The sequence below is a fragment of the Microtus oregoni genome, unplaced genomic scaffold, assembly GCF_018167655.1.
Source record: "Microtus oregoni isolate MIOR12 unplaced genomic scaffold, Mior012 000002F_ref0000024, whole genome shotgun sequence".
In the NCBI taxonomy this organism is placed as follows: Eukaryota; Metazoa; Chordata; class Mammalia; order Rodentia; family Cricetidae; genus Microtus; species Microtus oregoni.
Window position 1 is genome coordinate 68,371,927 of NW_024543061.1, and position 21,192 is coordinate 68,393,118.

Below are 21,192 nucleotides of genomic sequence, written 5' to 3' on the forward strand. Positions count from 1 at the left end.
TTGAGGCAGCAAACAGGTTGAGAATGACAAAATGCCCCTCAGTTAGCCTCTCAATTGTGTACTCAATAAATCTATTACTAATTCAGGACTCTTTTCTGCTTCCTATCTCCTCCGATTTCTGATCATTCCCTGAGAACGTTCCATTGAGTGTGTTTCTGTGTCGAGTTGACAGAGCCCTTGTTAACTTTAACCTAGTTTCCCTGCCTCCACTTCCACCTGTTTCTCTCCCTCTTTGGTTTTGGAGGATTCTAGTTATGGTTTAGGTGCCCAAATTTGAGTTTAAAGGTGGAAAAAATGAAGCAAATTATTTACTTGCACTTAAACAAAGCTCTAAGATTTCTATAATGAAAACTAGGAAGAATAAATAGAAAACAATGACCTCAGACTTGAAATAATGTCGTTTAATGAGAAGAAAGGAAGTGAAGCTGTCAAAAAGTCATTGTGATTGAAGACTCTTCAGGATGTCAGGCAGTTGGTTGGTCATGGCTTCTTGTTAGGATGGTGACCAGAGGAACAGTTTATTCAAAGAAATAGTTTCCTGAGATTTAAGACATAGTTTAAACAATAAATACACATGTGTATATTTCTCCTTATATACATATATATACCCAAATCTGTAAATGTAACATGCCTGCTGATGTGTAAGTATGTGTACAAATATATTTATAACATGTTAAATTACTAATAAAAAGAGAGACTTTAAGAAGCATATGTGAAGGCGTCAATGCAATGTCCTTACTTTTCTTTATGCTCTGCTGTCTTATTGGGAATCCAAAACACTATTGATGCTGTAAGAATCAAGGGCGTATTCATCTGAAAAATAAGAAAAACAGTTGTCTTTAAAAATCTTCAACTGGCCGGGCGGTGGTGGTGCACACCTTTAATCCCAGCACTCGGGAGGCAGAGGCAGGCGGATCTCTGTGAGTTTGAGGCCAGCCTAGTCTACAAGAGTTAGTTCCAGGACAGGAACCAAAAAACTACGGAGAAACCCTGTCTCAAAAATCCCCCCCCCCAAAAAAACAAAAAAAAACCAAAACCTCCAACTGTGTGTAACTAGACTGTGGTGGGCCATACAAAGACTATTTAATGATTAAATATTAAATATTATCTTTCCAATAATTTTCCAAGAAAAGTAATCACTCATGTATTTTATCAATCCTTAAATATTCTACTAAAGTAAGCCACGTGATGGAATGCTTTAATTAGTAAGGACAGACTGTTCATCTACTCCTTGATGGATTTTCATGAGCTCACCCTCCAGGGGGCGTGTCACGGTCCCCACAACACACTGTTTTGAAACATAATCCATTATATTTGTCCTATAAGGGTTTTCCCTTCAGTTCTTAAGTCAAAACCATAGAAGCAGCATCGAATAGTAAATCTTTGATTTGGTAATGACAAAAATGAAAAAGGCTTGGAAGGTTAGCACCATTTATATTTCAAGTTAAGGATGAGTCTTTTCACAATTCATCAAAGAGATTTTAAGTGTTAGGATATCTTGGGAACTGGCACAGTCAGAACTCACATCATGTAATAATAAAAAAAACCCATCACTTGATCACTTTTTGAAGACAGAGTGATGATTTGGGGGAATTCAGTGGCTCAGAGTGTGAGCTACAGCAACAATCAAGGCTGGGAAGTGGTTGCTTACTTTTCTCGTAACTGTAGACCGTGACTGGGGCAGGCTGTATGTTGGACACAATGTTTGTTTGCTCAACAGAGAAGGTGAAGCTGGTTGGTGCCTTGGAAACCTATGAAGACACGAATGATCATCAAGTCCTAGTAGGTCTGAAAAAAGAAAATCACTGGGAAACTTACCCCACAAGCATGTCATCTACCTGATTAAAACAGAAAGCAGAGCCCACCACTATCTTATATAATAGCAAAATAAAATAAAAAAATAAAATAGCAAAATAGTCAGCTGATGTTAAATCATGTAAACACTTAAGTCACACTGCTTAGCTGAACATGTTAGAGAATTGTGAACTATTGTATGATTCAGAAGGCCTACTCGTGAGTACGCATCCAAGACAAATCATGTTATTATCTTGAAAAGGCACTGCCATGCTCACTTATACATTGGTCACAATAGCAAAGGTACAGAACTAACTCGAAATAACCCGTGTTGATGGAGACAGAAACTGTGGTATGGTAACAGCAGGAAATTATTGGGCCTTTTAGAAGGAGGATGTCTTCCAGCATCAACAGTGGAAGTCTGTGAGGACAGGGAGAGTCAGTTTCCTTCTGGGTGTGGTCTCTGGTAGGTTGGCCATGCAACAGGGGATGGTTCCATACCCGTGTGCATAGGGGTAGCACTAATTAGACCCAGTGAGTTATTAAAAAGAGGACATGGAATTGAGAGGGTGTGTGGGTGTGTGGGTGTGTGGGTGGGGTTCCTGGAAGGAAGTGTGGGGGAATAAAGAGTAACTATGATCAAAATATGTCATATACATGTACAAAACTCAGAAGAAATTTTAAAATATTATACTAAAAAGGTAATTATATGGTGAGTATTGTTAGTTTGTTTATAATAACTTTCAGTGCATATGTATATAAAAATGTCACAGTATACACTTATATATACACAGTTTAAACAATAGTCAGGTTATCCTTCATTGGTGTTCAAGCTGTGGAAGATTAATTATTCATCTCTGAAAATGACTACATTACATGCATTAAGGAATGAAGATGCCTGTAAACACAAGAACTATCTAGTCAGGTAACCATGACTTACACAAAATAGCTTGTTAATATAAATGATATGATTAGCGAGGCAGAACACTGATTATATTCAGTGTCTCATTAAAATAATAAGCTCTTTCACACACACATATACAATAAATAGAAGCTTTCAAACACCCTTCAGAAAACAAAGCTGTGAAACAAAGCATGAAGAAAAAACTATTGTTGCTGGACTTACATTTTTCAAGTAGAAAAGAACGTGGCCCTTCTTTATGTCTGTCTTCATTACTTGGCCATTGTATTTAAGCTTTGAAGAAATTGACAGGAAGGGATGAGGATCAGGCATTAGAATTCCCAAGAATCCCTTCTAGAAACGAGCACTGTGCCTTCTATTTAGGACAATGTCCTTTGTACCGCAGGGTTTCTGTGAGTATACAAGGGAACTGGGTAAAGAAATACACACTGAGCAATGGACATGATGACTGTGCTGCTGCAGAGTAGGAATAGAATTCCTCCAAACACGACATCTGAAGAAGTATGCTCAGATGAAGAATTCCATTATTTAGTTTGATTTTTTTAATGCATTCTCATTATGTCTATGCCAGGGAACAGGGCCATTCCTCTTTACCTCCTTGATGGATGAGAGGGCAGGAGTAAACCCAGAGAGCATCTTTACATCCACAAGGACCATACCAGAGCTTTCGTGAGTCCCCGTATACCTGAAATGAAAAAGCAAACCTTATTTCTACATGGATTTAGAAACATGAGCTCTCTCAGCAAGGATGGCAGGTGGACAGATGCACCAATAAGCTCAGGTCTGGAGATCTGGCAAATGTTGGAAGGGAAGGGTCTGGAAAACTTCATTCTTGAATGTCAAAGAATAATCACAACCGAGTCACAGTGTACAACATGACATTAGCTGGTGCAGATGACGAAATCTGTGGACGCAAAGTCTCCCTAGTCTCACAAAGTCAGACAAAATGCCTTTATGTTAGGTAAGTTCCTGTTAGCCTTAGGTTTGCCAGCACCAGGGAGGTCTTCCTCATTGTTATCTGTCAGCAAGGCAACAGCTCACGGGTTATACCTGAGGAACATGAACCATACATGTATACAGCAAGGTCTAGCTGCTAAACCAGGTTCTGAAAGGGTAGTGACATGCCTGTGGGGTAGAATATCAGCCTTCAACACGGTACATGCCTGTGGGGTAGAATATCAGTCTTCAACACGGTACATGCCTGTGGGGTAGAATATCAGCCTTCAACACGGTACATGCCTGTGGGGTAGAATATCAGCCTTCAACACGGTACATGCCTGTGGGGTAGAATATCAGTCTTCAACACGGTACATGCCTGTGGGGTAGAATATCAGCCTTCAACACGGTACATGCCTGTGGGGTAGAATATCAGCCTTCAACACGGGACGCGCCTGTGGGGTAGAATATCAGCCTTCAACACGGAACGCGCCTGTGGGGTAGAATATCAGCCTTCAACACGGGACGCGCCTGTGGGGTAGAATATCAGCCTTCAACACGGTACATGCCTGTGGGGTAGAATATCAGCCTTCAACACGGGACGCGCCTGTCGGGTAGAATATCAGCCTTCAACACGGGACGCGCCTGTGGGGTAGAATATCAGCCTTCAACACGGAACGCGCCTGTGGGGTAGAATATCAGCCTTCAACACGGGACGCGCCTGTGGGGTAGAATATCAGCCTTCAACACGGTACATGCCTGTGGGGTAGAATATCAGCCTTCAACACGGTACATGCCTGTGGGGTAGAATATCAGCCTTCAACACGGGACGCGCCTGTGGGGTAGAATATCAGCCTTCAACACGGGACGCGCCTGTCGGGTAGAATATCAGCCTTCAACACGGGACGCGCCTGTGGGGTAGAATATCAGCCTTCAACACGGTACATGCCTGTGGGGTAGAATATCAGCCTTCAACACGGTACATGCCTGTGGGGTAGAATATCAGCCTTCAACACGGGACGCGCCTGTGGGGTAGAATATCAGCCTTCAACACGGGACGCGCCTGTCGGGTAGAATATCAGCCTTCAACATGGGACGCGCCTGTGGGGTAGAATATCAGCCTTCAACATGTGCCTCACCATAGTCACCATCACTCAAACCTGCTTTTTTTCATTCCTAGCTGAAATAATTCTTATATATAATTCTCTACCCCAGGAGTGGATAGCAAAATGTTACCCTTACATGAGGGTCACTGTGAGGTTAAACTTCGTCTGGAATACATCCGAAGAGTTGCTTTCCTCCATTCCCACGGAAAGAGAAAATCCTGATGCCTTCTTAGGAAGTGGCACATTGTACCTGAGGGTGGCCTAGAAAGGAGAACACCATGAAAATCACCCTGTAGCAAGAACTGAAGGACCCATCGTCTATGCTCCACCACCAATGTGCTGTCCGTCATTGTCATCAGGGAACCAGGATAAACTAAGGTAGTTTCCATGAGACACAGCGTGGTGATGTAATCTGACTAGGCTAGAACATGAGACAGCGTGGTGATGATTTCTGACTAGGCTAGAACACTTCTTTTTTATTTTTTTAAATTTATTTATTTATTAAGGATTTCTGCCTCCTCCCCGCCACCGCCTCCCATTTCCCTCCCCCTCCCCCGATCAAGTCCCCTTCCTTCATCTGCTTGAAGAGCAATCAGGGTTCCCTGACCTGTGGGAAGCCCAAGGACCGCCCACCTCTATCCAGGTCTAGTAAGGTGAGCATCCAAACTGCCTAGGCTCCCCCAAAGCCAGTACGTGCAGTAGGATCAAAAACCCATTGCCATTGTTCTTGAGTTCTCAGTAGTCCTCATTGTCCACTATGTTCAGCAAGTCCGGTTTTATCCCATGCTTTTTCAGACCCAGGCCAGCTGGCCTTGTGAGTTCCTGATAGAACATCCTCATTGTCTCAGTGTGTGGGTGCACCCCTCGCGGTCCTGAGTTCCTTGCTCGTGCTCCCTCTCCTTCTGCTCCTGATTTGGACCTTGAGATTTCTGTCCGGTGCTCCAGTGTGGGTCTCTGTCTTTGTCTCCTTTCATCGCCTGATGAAGGTTAATATTCAGGAGGATGCCTATGTGTTTGTCTTTGGATTCACCTTCTTATTTAGCTTCTCTTGGAACATGAATTATAAGCTCAATGTCCTTTATTTATGGCTAGAAACCAAATATGAGTGAGTACATCCCATGTTCCTCTTTTTGGGTCTGGCTTACCTCACTCACGATAGTGTTTTCTATTTCCATCCATTTGTATGCAAAATTCAAGAAGTCCTTGTTTTTTACTGCTGAGTAATACTCTTAATATGTATATATTTCATACTTTCTTCATGCATTCTTTCGTTGAAGGGCATCTAGGTTGTTTCCAGGTTCTGGCTATTACAAACAATGCTGCTATGAACATAGTTGAGCATATACTTTTGTGGTATGATAGGGCCTCTCTTGGGTATATTTTCAAGAGTGGTATTGCTGGGTCCAGGGGTAGGTTGATCCCGAATTTCCTGAGAAACCGCCACACTGCTTTCCAGAGTGGTTGCACAAGTTTGCATTCCCACCAGCAATGGATGAGTGTACCCCTTTCTCCACAACCTCTCCAGCAGAGGCTATCATTGGTGTTTTTTATTTTAGCCATTCTGACAGGTGTAAGATGGTATCTTAAAGTTGTCTTGATTTGCATTTCCCTGATCGCTAAGGAAGTTGAGCATGACCTTAAGTGTCTTTTGGCCATTTGAAGTTCTTCTGTTGAGAATTCTCTGTTCAGCTCAGTGCCCCATTTTATAGTTGGGTTGATTAGCCTTTTATGGTCTAGTTTCTTGAGTTCTTTATATATTTTGGAGATCAGACCTTTGTCAGTTGCGGGGTTGGTGAAGATCTTCTCCCAGTAAGTGGGTTTCCTTTTTGTCTTAGTGACAGTGTCCTTTGCTTTACAGAAGCTTCTCAGTCTCAGGAGGTCCCATTTATTCAATGAGGCCCTTAATGTCTGTGCTGCTGGGGTTATACGTAGGAAGTGGTCTCCTGTGCCCATGTGTTGTAGAGTACTTCCCACTTTCTCTTCTATCAGGTTCAGTGTGTTTGGACTGATATTGAAGTCTTTTTTTTTTTTTAAAAAAGATTTTATTTATTTATTATGTATACAACATTCTGCCTGCATGAAGAGGGCGCCAGATCTCATTACAGATGGTTGTGAGCCACCATGTGGTTGCTGGGAATTGAACTCAGGACCTTCGGAAGAGCAGCCAGTGCTCTTAACCACTGAGCCATTTCTCCAGCCCTGATATTGAAGTCTTTAATCCATTTGGACTTGAGTTTTGTGCATGGTGATCGATATGGATCTATTTTCATTCTTCTACAGATTGACATCCAGTTTTGCCAGCACAATTTGTTGCAGATGCTCTCTTTTTTCCATTGTATACTTTTAGCTCCTTTATCGAAAATCAGGTGTTCATAGGTTTGTGGGTTAAAGTCAGGGTCTTCTATTTGATTCCATTGGTCGACTTCTCTGTTTTTATGCCAATACCAAGCTGTTTTCAATACTGTAGCTCTGTAATAGAGTTTGAAGTCAGGGATGGTAATGCCTCCAGACAATCCTTTATTGTATAAGATTGTTTTGGCTATCCTGGGTTTTTTGTTTTTCCATATAAAGTTGATTATTGTCTGCTAGAACACTTCTTACCAGCAGCATTCCTCAAGAAACTCTGGCTGCCAGATATGCTCATGCAAAACTGTCGAAGGGCAAATTTAATTATAAAAAGCTTTAATTTGTATATCTGCACTTGTATGAGTATGCATTGTATGGAGAGAGGAGAGAGAGAGAGAGAGAGAGAGAGAGAGAGAGAGAGAGAGAGAGAAAAGCTAGACAGGGGATCATGAAATGGAAAGCAGAACTATTATTTGGGAGGGGATAAAGGGTTGCAGGTGACATGAAAGGGGAGAAAGATAAACAACAAGACATTGTGAAAATGCTATCATGAATCCTATTACTCTCCATGCCAACTTTATTCCTTTTTTAAAGAAGTATTTTATTTTATGTGTATGGGTGTTTTGCCTGCATGTATGCACTTCATGTGTGCAGTGCCCAAGGAGGCCAGAAGAGGGTGTCAGATCCTCTGTAACTGGCATTGCAACCACCATGTGGGTGCTGAGAATCAAACCCAGGTCCTCTAGAGGAGTAGCCAGTACTCTTAATCACTGAATCATCTCTCTAGTCCCTGTGTGTTAACTTTGCAATTAATAAAAATGTGAATAACCTCAGTGTAATATATCCTGCATTTTCTGCTACAGATTACAAAACTGTGAGGGAAGTAGAAACAATCACAGTGAGAGTCAAATGACAAAACTCTTCACATGTAACTGGTCTGAACTCTCACAGGCAAGCTCAGCTCTCCCTCTGTGGAGGGTATCCGTTACCTGGATGAACGCACAGCCTTCTCCTTCTACGTCAACAGCGTATTGCCCATGCCTTGCGGATAATTTCGAGCGCTGTACCAGAAGGCGGTTATTGTTGTTGACAGGGAAAACCTCCTCAGAGTCTTCAGTGCTCAAGGTGACAGTGTTTTGAGAGTTAGAGCCAGTTAACTTCATGTATTGGGTTAGGGCGAGAAGGCACACTGTGGTGTCCTGCATGGAACAGGGGTGCAAGGTCAGGCACTGTTGACCATGGACTTTCAGCCCGTTTCTGCAAACATTCCTGAAGCTGGTGATGGGATAAGAAACAACAACAACAACAACAAAAAACCAAAAAACCAAAAAAAAACAAAAAAACAAAAAACAAAAAACAAAGAAACAATGCCCGGGGAAACAGAGAATGTTCACAGGTGTGAGTTGTTGCCAATTTGTATTCTTTAGCAAATCTTAATTTGCTTTTTAATTTTCTAAAAATAATCACCCCCACGCTGAAAATCATGAGAAATCTCATTAGAAAGTGAAGGTGTGCTAAGTGTGACGACTGCACCTCTGTCCCCTCATCTTCAAAGAGGGACAAAAGCCAGAAGAGGGTCTCTGGCAATTCAACAACCTGCCATCTTATGGGGACTAGGCCTTATAGGAGGAGAGAAAGGGACATTGTCTTTGTTAAATGAAATTCCCCTGACTTTCATTTTTTCCTGCTAGGGAAGGAATCCTTCATTACTTCATGGCCATTTATTTTCTTGTTTTCTGTTCCCCAGCCTTTGCTTTCTCTGATGTGGAGCTGACAGAAGCAGAGGGAAATCTTTGTTCTTCACTGACATGTGGTTTGACCATTGTGTCAGAAGATAGCTACTGTACCAAGACTCTGCTCTTACAGAGAAAATCTCTTCTAGACTTACATTCTGCTTTCCAGTGTGCAACGGAGACACAGAAAACCTGAATTCCTTAAAACTCATTTATCATCTAAAATAAAGTCTCCTTGTGAGAGTGTCTGAAACACAATGGCGAGCCCATGACAAAATATAACCGGATTTAGAATATCAAATGTGGGGATTGGAGATATGGCTCAGATGTTAAGGGCACTGTAGCTCTTGCAGAGGACCTAGGTTTGATTCCCAGAACCCACGTGGTGGCTCACAACCATCTGTAACCCTAGATCAGGGTAATCCATCAGGCATGTATGTGGTGTACACACATGCATACAAAACGTTCTTACGCACAAAGCAAAATAAATCTTTAAAAAGAATATCAAGTATTCTCCACCCCAGAATCCATGTTTTTATGACCATGATTGCTGTCATCTAGACTGGTATCTTCGGCATTAAACACATTCACCTCATATCAGGCTAATCACCTGTGTGGCAGAGAAGCCTCCATGGGAATTCATCTGCTGGGCAAGCCACTGCACAATCTTACTGGCATAATCAAGGTCCCGAGTGACCTGAGAAATGACAGTCAACAGCACATAGCATGTCATCTCAGTCTCGCCAGAAAGTGCCGGAGGAATGAAAGATGGAGAGCCTTCTGCTTGATGTTTCTCTTCTTTTCCCCAATATATCACATTATCTGAAAAAACAGGGAGAAGCCAGTCTCTATAAAAAGAATTTTCACGGTCCTAAAAACAAGCTCCTATAAGGTACACAGGTTCTATTCTTTGGATTCCTCTTGTGGCCTGAATTTTATAAAATCATATTTGAAGCCTTGAGCTCAGAATGTGACTGAATTTTTGGATAGGTTCTTTAGAGGGTTGCTATAGCTAAGATGAGTTTTCTAAGGGGCCACACAGTCCAGTTTGATGGTGAGATATGGACTTACAAAAGGGCACCAAGGCTGTCCACACACAGAGGAAACACCACATGAGGGCAAAGGGCAAAGTCCCCACACTTCCTCCTGTTCGGATATTAGACTTTTACCCTCTAGAGAAAAAAAGTGTTCTGAGGTTTAAGTTAGCAAGTCTGTGGCAATTTTCCATACAGACCCTGGAAAATAAATATGGCGTCTCCTTGGGGTCATAAGCAGTTTCAGGAGTAATTATTATTGTCTGTGGCATGCTCAATTTCCTTTACTTTGTTTGAGAAAAAATTCAGTGGCAAAGAGAAAGAGGGAGATTAAATATCTGATACTCTTTAAGACATGACGTGATCTGTAGGAGAAGCAGGAGCTCCTTGGTGGAGGCGGGCTCTGATCCTACCCCTCAATGAGAGCCACACCTGGTTTTCAGGAGTTTCTCTTCTCGCAAAGGCAGATGATAGTAAGACTTACTTATTTTTGTAGCCGATTGATCCAGGATCGAGAGTAAGGATTTCACTTGCTGTTCTTTTCCAGCCAAGGCAAACACGTAAGCCAGGATAGCTTGAGTGTGGCCGTTGGTGACGCCCTTTGTGTATGCCTCCTCCAGACAATAGAGACCATTGCGGAGGGCAGGAAACTAGTGGGGAGGAAGAAACACTTGTAAGAGACTCTGAACATTGCATGAGTTTGCTAAATATGAAAGCTAAGCACTCTTGTAATGCACTTTACAATGTACACGATACATCTCCAAAACACATTATGTGTACAAATCTATCATATATATTCATATACTCTATTTTTACATACAAGCTATCATATATATTCACATGATCTATTTTTATTATGTATATAGTGTTCTGCCTGCATGTATGCCTGCAGGTCAGAAGAGGGCGCCAGATCTCATTATGGATGGTTGTGAGTCACCATGTGGTTGCTGAGAATTGAACTCAGGACCTCTGGAAGAGCAGCCAGTGCTCTTAACCTCTGAGCCATCTCTCCAGGCCTCACATGATCTATTTTTAAAGCATCAGAAAAATAATTTGGACTATTTTTGGTATGGGGGAAATAAAGTTTAATGCATAAAATGAGTTTTAATATTTTACCTATAATATAAACTTCTTCCATGTCGCAAAACATACAATTGTATGTGTGTGGATGGGTGTGTATCCATGTGTAAGTGTATGTGGCACAGTGCTCAGAGGATGGGTCTGGGTGCCAACTTGAAGACCACCAATTACCTCATTTGGGACAATGCCCCTCTTTGGCTGGGGCTCAGGAATTATATTAGCCTTCCTTGCCAGAGGGCCCCACGGATCCTCCACTCTCTGTCTCCTCAGACATAGGATTACAGGCATGTACCGCCATGTTAACCTGCATTTATACACAGGTTCTAGGAACAGAACTCAGATTCTTCTCATGCATGTGAGGCAAATATGTTCCTAACTGAGCCATCTCCCCAGATCACACACAGGACTTTTAGACCTAAAGTGTTTTACTCTCATGCTTTAAATAGAGGTTTGGTTTCAAGATACACTAACAGCCTTGAAAACACACAGTATCTCCTTTGGGAACAGATTTGGTAAATGAGGAGTGTGTGGACTGAGACCATTCTGAAATGCTTCAGAGACATGAGAACAAACTTCCCTGAGAGCATTCTTCTTCATTAATAACTGACTTTGTTTTTGATTCTGGGTCTTGCTGCATAGACAAGGCTGGCCTCAAATGTCATGATCTTTTGCCTTGATTTGATAAACACTGGAGTTACCACTGAACGCTGGTGTGTGCCCTCATGCCCGCTACAACAGAGGTCCATTATCTGAAGTTTATGGCTGCATTCAGGGAACATATAAGTACCTGAGATCTTATGGAAAAAATTTTTTTTCATGAGTGTATCCAACCTGGGCAAACCTCAGTCCTACTGGTGAACCAAAAGAATTTTGAACATCACTGGTTTAAAGGATGGTAATGGGTGAATTGTTTTGGTATATTTTCCTGTCTAAGAATTTCAAGCCATTCGGAAAGCAGGTTCTATCTAAGGTTCTTTCAATTAAGCGAAGCCAGAGACGATGGGAATTCATACACTGGAATCGAATCCAACTTCAAGGAACGCCCCAACGACGTGTGCAGTGAGCGCAACATCCTCTTCATCGCTGCCCTGAAACAGAGAGACAGTGAGCAGTACAGGGTCGCAGCATACAGGATCACAGACCACGAAAGTGCAGCTGCTTCTGAACTGAGACTCACCAGGAAAAAAATGCTTGAACAAACATTTCTATTCACGAAAACTTGCTAACCTGTGGTTTTTAAGTTAGGGAAATAGTAGTTGTGCTATCTGGGCGAGTTTCCATTGACACTCAATAAAACTGTGAAATAAAACATAAGAATTTTAAGCTTACTTGATTGTACATAAGTGTATAGCATTATGTGGCCTGGTGTCTGGCCTGAATTCTGAGCAATGGCTCACATGGCTGTTTTGTATAATTTGAAGAAAGCAAAGAAACATTTTGCCGATGGGGTGAGACAGAGAAATGATAGATTTCATGGAAACTCCTGCCCAAGCGGCAGTTACAATGGTGTCTTACTCAGGGCTTTACCTCTGTGGGGAACACCATAACATTTGCACACAATTGGTCCCCATAAGCTCATAGGTAGTGGTACTATAAAAGGCTTGGCTTTGTTGGAGTATGTGTGGCCTTGTTGGAAGAAGTGTGTCACTGTGGGGTGGGCTTGGAGGTCTCCTATGCTCAAGCTATGTTCAGTGTAGACAGCTCACTTCCTGATGCCTGTGCATCAAGATGTAAAACTCGCAGCTCCTTCTCCAGCATCATGTCTGCCTGTATGCTGCCATGATGATCGTGGACTAAACCTCTGAAACTGTAAGCCACCTCAGTTAAATGTTTTCCTCTATGAGTTGCCCACCTCTGTGTCCTACCTAACAACCTGTGACCAAGAGATAAAACCGTTTTGGAATATGAACTTAACCAATCCCTAGCTCCCACCAATGAACCCCTAAGCATGTCTTCAGACATCCTCTGAGTCCTGGGGCCGAGTCTCCCTGCTTTGCTGTGACCACCTCGCCAGCATTTCCACCAATGCATTTGAAAAGTTTTCTGAGTCATGACTTTCTTTGCTCTGTTACATAAAAACTCAATCAAATTGTTGCAAAGTTGGAACACGGAATTTGGGGTTATCTAAATCTGTGTTCCTGGACCATGGTCACTCATGCTGGGCTTCAGAATAAATTTTCTCCTATTCTTTTTGAGGCAAGAGCTGGGTTTTTGGGTTAACATGCTCTACCAGCCGAGCCGCATCCCCAGCCTGTGGCCATGACTTAAACGTCAGGACTAAGGCACAGAAAAGAACTCCTCACACATTCAAGACCTGCTCCTGTCTGACTCCAAATTCCCAGGAGCTTTCTCAGCTGAGTCCCTCTTTTCTCCTCTTCCCAGTTTGATGATTACAGAATCCTGACTGTAGAAAGACAGAGTCTGAAGAAGGTGAAGGGAAGACTCATGCAGGGATATGTCTAGGCTCTGGTTAAACATCCGTGAAGCAGCGCTGATGCCCATGGAAAGGACGCAGGGGACCCGTGACTTCCGCAGACTCAAAAGGTGTAGCATTCCCAAGGAGGGAGCACTCCCGATGAGGGAGGACAACAGAGACAGATGACCCAGGGAAACAGGGAAAGGACGCCTCACTGTGGGTCCCTTACCTCCCAAGCATTGTTGACAAGCTTGTCATCCCTCCCAAAGCACCCGTTCGGTCTCTGTTTTCTCGAAAGCCAGATTAAGGTCTGTTTGGGGACTGACTCTTCAACGAAAATATATTCCTTCATTTTCTCAAATGTCTTGAAAGCAAGGGCACTGAGCCTGTAATGGGGATCAACAAAGCAAAAGTTAAAGGGAAAGATGATGTCAGCCGCTCAACAGGTTCATCAGTGTTGTTCCCTTTGGGTAATGCATTCATACAACTTGTCCAGTGTTGACAGTTACTAGTCTTGATTGACAGTAGCCCTTTCATTGGAGTCAGTAAATATGATGATCAGCAAATCTCTAGAAATTAGAGCAGGTGGATTTTAGCCACCCAAAGATCTGACTGTGGAGTCCATTTGATTGCATAAACCCTGAAGCAGAAATGGTATGCCATTTTGATGCCATGGGCCTTCTAGTTTCTTTTCCCTGAATGTAAATGAGACTGAGAGGCACAGAGTAAGATGTGATAGTTACCATGGAGCTGATGAGCTGTGACACCACAGAAAGCCATCATTAAATTATCACACAGCAGAGCAAGTTGCATGAGACTATGGGGATATTGTTGCATCAGAACTGAACAATTTTGGGGTTTTGATTTATTCTCTGTAAATCTGAGCACTAGCTGCTCTCACCTTCTTGCAAGTCATGCTTAGGAAAAATCCCTATAATAGTGAGAACAAAGCTTTTATCTCTCACCATATGCTTCCTTTCTGATTGCTCTGGCAGAACATGTCATATGAACCATCGGAGTTTTTGAAAGACAAGAGCTTCTGGTAACCTAAAACACAACAGCAGTCAAAATCCTGGCATAGATGGGGTAGTGGCCTCCAGATGCAGTTCTGTATTAAGGAGCTATTGACAGTGAGTTTTGCTGCAGGTGGGAGACTCATTCTTTATTGAGGGTGTGGTCACAGGTGGGTGGGTCCCTATGCCCATGCACATATGGGCTGTGCTAACTGGACTTGGTGGGTTATAAAAAAAGGACACAAGGTTGGGAGGGAGCATGTTGTGGAGGGCGAGGTGGGAGCTGAAGGGTAGACATAGAGGTGGACATGATCCTATTTTATTATATGCATGTATGTATGAATAAAGAAAATTTAAAATAAAAATGAGTTCACAATTTGAAACTATAGTTATACAACATCAGGTTAAGTGATGGACACAGATTTTAAAGTCAAAAGGAGCACACAGCTAGGACCCAGAGTACCTCAAGGGTTCACATTTGTCTCAGTCGGGGACCACAGAGTAAGACTGATCACATTTGCTATCAGTTGCAATTGGCTTCACCTTTGTTGGCAGAAACTACTTATCCCCTCTTACCATTAGTTAAGAGAAGTAGAGCCCTGGATTTTACTTCTTCCGTCAGCTGCTGGGTTGCTCTCAGGTAGTCAAGTATGTAAGTGTCAGATGCTAGCTGGGCTATGTTCTGCTCGCCACACCCATAGGGCGTGCGGAGAAGGCTATCTAGATTCTGCATCGAGACGCCTAGAATGTCTCCTAAAGACAGAAAGGAGAGTTATGCACTTATGTTAATGCTGTGCTTCTGCCTCGGCATTAGAACCTGTGGCTATTAATGCATGGTGGGAGCATAAAACATTTAAAGTTGGCTCTAAACTGTGTAAATGGGAGGCCGGAGAGGTGACTTAACTGTTAAGAGCCCTTGCTGATGTGGGATGCCCTTCTATATATGCGTTGCTTTTGTTGGTTGATTAATAAAGCTTTTTTGGTCAATAGCTTAGCAGAGTAAATCCAGGTGGGTAATCTGAACAGGTGATATAGAGAGAGTAGGTGAAGTCGAAGACACCATGTAACTACCAAAGGAGAAAGATGCCAGAACATTATCAGCAAGCCACAACCTCATGGTGATACACAGATTGATAGAAATGGGTTAATTTAGGGATACACCTGAGCCACTGGCCAAACAATGTTCTAATTATTATAGTTTCTGTGTGGTTATTTGGGTCTGGGCATCCGGGAAATGAAAGTGGAGTCTGCATTTACACCTTGCTGCTCTGGACGCATGCCTGAATTCAGCTCCCAGTACCCATATTGGGTGGCTCCCATCTGCCTCTAACTTCCCTTCCAGGGGAACCAACACCTCTGGCCATCTTGGGCCCTGCACTCACGTGCACATACAGCCCTCTGCACATGTAATTTAAAATAAACAAAATGTATAAACAAGCCAAAGTTTCCTAGAGGGAATCTAAGGGAGGTGGTTCAATTGAGGAATAGAGGGGTTTCTGGTATGAAACGTTCCTGAAGGTCTCCTTCCCACCGAAAGGAGGATGCTCAGGAAGTGGGCCCCTTGCTGGCTTGCTTTTCATTTGTGGTTTTAGATACTGATGAAATACAAGCTATAACCCACCCCTCTCCTACAGACTTCAATGCTGACGATAGATGAATAACTACTTTTAGGAAACATACCTCTTTTTTTTTAACCAAGAAAATCTCAGCATCACAACATATCATAATCTCCAAGAGGCTAATTTAGCATTCATATGATGGAGGAGGGTCTTCTGTCTATGTGTTACTTTTATTGGTTAATAAAGAAACTGCCTTGGCCCTTTGATAGGACAGCAGCTTAGACAGGCGGAGTAGACAGAACAGAATGCTGGGAGAAAGAAGCAGATTCAGGCAGTCGCCATGACTCTCCTCTCTGAGATGGATGCAGGTTAAGATCTTTCCCGGTAAGCCACCACCTCGTGGTGCTACACAGATTATTAGAAATGGGTTAAGCAAGATGTGAGAATTACCCAGTAAGAGGCTAGAGTTAATGGGCCAGGCAGTGTTTAAAAGAATACAATTTGTAAAAAGAAAAAAAAGACTACAATTTGTGTGTTGTTATTTCAGGGCATAAGCTAGCCAGGCGGCCGGGAGCCAGGTGGCAGGAACGCAGCCTGCTGCACCCTCTACAGATTGGCGCTGGCCTGCCTGCGGTTCTCACTACATTCATATGTACAGGTCATACCAGGATCTCCCGTTTCCTGAGCATCTACCATTACCGACCTGCGGGAGTGCTTCCTAGAGATGCAGGTCCGGAAACGCCATGCTTTCAGACCCCACATGGAAACAGGCAGAAGGGGTGGTCTGAACACCATTCCTGCCCTGATAGCTTGAGAAAGTATCTCCATTCTATTATTGAAGAACTTATTTTCCAGACTACCTCAATCAATATTTTCAAATCACCATGACACAGAATTTGATAAACTCACCCATGATGGTGACAAAGGATCTGGCTGACCCTTCCACTACATCGCTTGGCAATTCCAGAAGTATTCTCTTTGAGACTTTAGTACCTGAAAGAAAATACCCATACAAACACTGCAAAGACTTCCCTCTACAAGTCATGGCAGCAGAATTTTGGAACAGCTGTATTAGGAAGAAAAGGCCATTGGCTAGTTTTGCCTTTGGAAAAAATAAAATTGTGAATTTGGGACGTGAGATGGCTCAGAGGGTGATGGCACGTGCCACCAAGCCTGATGATCTGAGTTCGAGCCCTGGGACCCACGGGTAGGAGGAGAGAAGGAACTCCTGCAAGTTGTCCTCTCACTTGCACACTCCCAGCGACTTGCAATGAACACTCACATACGTGCATGCACACACACACACATTGTACACACAAATAAAGGTAATAAAAGCTCTTTTTAAATAAGCTGAGAATTTGAGCTAGTTTAGAACAGCAAAACATCCAAAAAAAAATGCATACTTTGTCTTAAACAGTGGTCTCCATTTTCTATCAGTTCAGTACTTAAACTGTTTATGGAAAAAATGAAAGATATAAGACTCAGCTCATAGAAGGAATGCTTAAAGACAGAGTAGACATTAAAATCAGATTTCACCAGCTAAAATGATACTCACGATGGCCACAAATAAGGTAACTGAGGGCCAGTAATGAATTTACAGATGATTTCGTACCAAGAATATAAAAGTAACCACTATGCTAGTGAAAGTCCATTCATCAAGACCATGAGACCATCATAATAATCCATATGGAGACTAATCTTATCAGACAAACAAGTAAATGTCACTCAGTAATGCACATTTGGCTTACTAAAAATTATCTATCAATGAAGATGAAATGTAGGCCCATATTTCTATATGACATGGCAGCCAAGCCATCAAGCCATAGACCACACTTGAGATGGGTCACATATCCTGCCAGGCAGGCTGTCCCTAACCTAACAAAAGGTCAGGATGTTTTGCTCCTTTCTTTGTAATTTGGAGGATGCCTTAGAGAGATGCTGATTCCAAGCCTATGTGACAGCTAGCATACAGAGCAGACAGGTAGTTGTGGACGTGAGGAAAAGCCATTCACCTGGTTACCTAGGAGACAGAATGCTAATGTATTTCCCCTAAATTAAGTTTTGGTATAAAGGCTGTTTGGAGAATAAATGAGAAAAAAATTTTCAGGATGTGAATTCAGGATATCATGAGGGATCTCTGAGAATTTCCCTCCCAATGAAACCATGTGAGTAGTGTCTTTATTCCCATCTCCTCCACGATGGTCCAGAGAGAGATAGTTTATGTTGCAGTCTGGTAGAGAAATAATTTATGGTCCAGGCTAGCACCAGACCCCAACAATAAAACATGAAATAAAGTAACACCCCCAAGAGAAACTTATAATGCATCCAGATGCTAAGTGGGTTCTTGACTTGTGGCTTGTGCACAGGCTGAGGAGGTAAACCTGCTGTGCTCTAGGACCAGCTGACCACGTGGAGAGCCCTCTTACCTTCTGTGCAGATAAGGAAACTCTGGCTTGTTTCTTTTTCTATACCTTCAGGCTGTTAGACAGTAAACAAAAACAAGAACAGGATAATAAGTTGAACCACTTTTAGCTGAAGGAAAGGAGACCAAACATCAGTTCCCAGAGGCATGACTGGATCAGGGTTGTCCCTGACCTTATTATGTGAAAGTTTATGGACAGTACCAACACCCCTCTAGACCCGCGACTCCCATAGGTTGTGCAAAGATAACCCTGTGTCACTGAGTGACACTTTCAACTGCTCTGTTGATTTTTTTTTGAGGATAAAAGGAACTGCTCATAAACATAGAGACAATGGTTTCATCTCTTGGACTTTAGGATCAGTTAATAAGAAGGTTGGAGAATTAATAAATGGGACCTCCTGAAACTGAAAAGCTTCTGTAAAACAAAGGACATGGTCAACAAGACAAAATGACAGCCTACAGAATGGGAAAAGATCTTCACTAACCCCACATCAGACAGAGGTCTGATCTCCAAAATATACAAAGAACTCAAGAAATTGGTCATCAAAAGAACACATAATCCAATAAAAAAATGGGGTACACACCTAAACAGAGAACTATCAACAGAGGAATCTAAAATGGCTGAAAGACACTTAAGGAAATGCTCAGCATCCTTAGTCATCAGAAAGATGCAAATCAAAACAACTCTGAGATTCCATCTTACACCTATAAGAATGGCCAAGATCAAAAACACTGATGACAACTTATGTTGGAGAGGCTGTCGGGTAAAGGGAACACTTCTGTATTGCTGGTGGGAATGCAAGCTGGTACATTGGATGTCAGTGTGGCGATTTCTCAGAAAATTAGAAAACAACCTTCCTCATGACCCAGTAATACCACTTTGGGGGTATATATCCAAAGGATGCCCAATTGTGCCACAAGGACATGTGCTCAACTATGTCCATAGCAGCATTGTTTGTCATAGCCAGAACCTGGAAACAACCTAAATGCCCCTCAACCGAAGAATGGATAAGGAAAATGTTGTACATTTACACAATGGAATACTACACAGCAGAAAAAAATAATGGCATCTTGAATTTTGCAGGCAAATGGATGGAGCTAGAAAACATCATTTTGAGTGCGGTAACCCAAACCCAGAAAGACAATTATCACATGTACTCACTTATAAGTTGTTTTTAAACATAAAGCAAAGGAAACCAGCCCACAAATCACTATCCCAGGGAACCTAGACAAAAATGAGATCCCTAAGAGAGACATATAGATCTAGTCTACATGGGTAGTAGAAAAAGACAAGACCTCCTGCGTCAATTGGGAGCATGAGGACCTTGCGGGAGGGTTGAAGTGGGGAGAGGAGAGACAGGGAGGGGAACAGAGAGAAATGTAGAGCTCAATAAAAATCAATTAAAAAAAAGAGGGTTGGGGAGAAGATCTAAAGGCTGCTTCACATCAAGAAGGGAGACAAGAAACCACAAAGCAGGTTTCAAGGGTCCTCACCATCCTTGGTGAGGCTCTGTTGGTTGATTGGCAGATGTTGGGAATAGAACCTAGGGTCTCGCACAGCTAGGCAAGTCTTTTCCCACTGAGACATATACTCAGTGAAGGCCGAGGTGTTGGCTTAAGAAAGGATGGATGTATAGTACTATAATTTGTTCAAAGCAGAAGGTTTGTGTCAAAAGTAACTTTGGTCAATTAAGCATTTTCAAAGAGAATGTCCCAGTTAACCTCTTAGACTCTGTTTCCCTTCATGGAGAACTTGGTATTTCATAGGTACATACCTCTACCAGGAAGCCTTTGACCACCGTGTCTTTCCAGTTGACATCTTGCTGCTTGCTGGCATCATTTGGGCAGGCACTACTTTGTTTGGATGTAGCCACTACAGTAACATTCACTTTACCTGGAAAATATTGCCAAGAATAAGATAAAGAATACTGACACCTTCTCCAATGGGGCATGCTTCAAGTTTATCAATCATCTTGAATAGGATGAACCAAACTCTTATAATCTCACAACAGTTTAGACTACCAGCTTCTTCTCCTGCCTGGAGAGAAGGCAATATGTCTTTCTTGTTCTACATATTTCAAGATTCTCTGTAGTAAGTTACTTATTTATTCCCTTAGAATTTACAAAGTATTTTTTTTCCAATCTGATGCCTTTTTAATTAACCAAATTGCAGGTTTTTTTATTTAAATTGGGTTTGCACTGTTTTAGGGTCCAAACCAAAGTTTTCCTTGGCCTTTCTTTAGGAGGAATAGAGTCCAGGGTTTGCAAGCCACAAAGTCCGGGTCAGGCTACCCCTCCCATCCCCCAGTCACCAAGTTTATTTGGCCGGAGGGTTTCTGGCCTTGACCCCACCACCGTAGTGGTGCATCACATAGCGGCTGGCCTGCATGCTCTGGGCCACCACGTTGGTGAAATGGCACGCCATTAGCAGGTAATTTCGAGGCTGGACCCGGTAGGCAAAGCGCATGAAAGCCATGGAGTAGAACATGAGCGCCGTCGTCATGCGGCCACTGATGATGTCGGGAGGAGCCTTCATATCCTTGAAGGCGGCCAACGGAAGGCCCCAGTTGGCCACAGGACCCCAGAAGTGGGTGCTGGTTATGTAATCCCGGAACTCCTGGGTCTTCACATAATCTCCAGTTTTCCGTACTAGCGCTGCGAGCCCCGACATGGTCGCCCCAGTGGGAGGAGTGGTAACGGCCAAGATGCCAGCCAACAATGGAACCCCGAACGCCGACCTCGCAACGGACCCTGACGCAGCAACAGCCAACGGCCAACTTACAAAGTTTTAAGAAAGATAACATTCTATGAACCTGTGCTAACACCTTGAG

At 42.8% G+C, this 21,192-nt stretch overlaps 2 protein-coding genes across 2 annotated transcripts in view; both read right to left on the reverse strand.

Annotated features, from left to right (window-relative positions):
• Positions 1–410: 410 nt before the first annotated feature.
• The window catches only part of LOC121441208 (ovostatin homolog), a 45,736-nt gene continuing 24,954 nt past the window's right edge, over positions 411–21,192 (reverse strand). The window contains exons 21-36 of the mRNA XM_041642362.1: positions 20,137–20,255; positions 18,366–18,417; positions 16,849–16,932; positions 14,957–15,133; positions 14,333–14,414; positions 13,597–13,753; positions 11,965–12,039; positions 10,356–10,521; positions 9,448–9,659; positions 8,094–8,303; positions 4,895–5,019; positions 3,311–3,401; positions 2,921–2,989; positions 1,652–1,751; positions 740–813; positions 411–538 (exon numbers count right to left, since the gene is read on the reverse strand). Of these exons, the coding sequence (XP_041498296.1) occupies positions 761–813; positions 1,652–1,751; positions 2,921–2,989; positions 3,311–3,401; positions 4,895–5,019; positions 8,094–8,303; positions 9,448–9,659; positions 10,356–10,521; positions 11,965–12,039; positions 13,597–13,753; positions 14,333–14,414; positions 14,957–15,133; positions 16,849–16,932; positions 18,366–18,417; positions 20,137–20,255 (1,772 nt within the window). The 3' untranslated portion in view covers positions 411–538; positions 740–760. The remainder of the gene's footprint in view (positions 539–739; positions 814–1,651; positions 1,752–2,920; positions 2,990–3,310; positions 3,402–4,894; positions 5,020–8,093; positions 8,304–9,447; positions 9,660–10,355; positions 10,522–11,964; positions 12,040–13,596; positions 13,754–14,332; positions 14,415–14,956; positions 15,134–16,848; positions 16,933–18,365; positions 18,418–20,136; positions 20,256–21,192) is intronic.
• Positions 20,679–21,032, reverse strand: LOC121441214 (mitochondrial pyruvate carrier-like protein). The gene has a single exon (XM_041642372.1). It carries the CDS (start codon positions 21,030–21,032, stop codon positions 20,679–20,681), a length of 354 nt encoding a protein of 117 aa, XP_041498306.1.

Bases quoted from the DNA above. Each gene is read 5' to 3' on its own strand.
- LOC121441214 (XM_041642372.1), bottom strand. From the start codon at position 21,032: ATGTCGGGGCTCGCAGCGCTAGTACGGAAAACTGGAGATTATGTGAAG.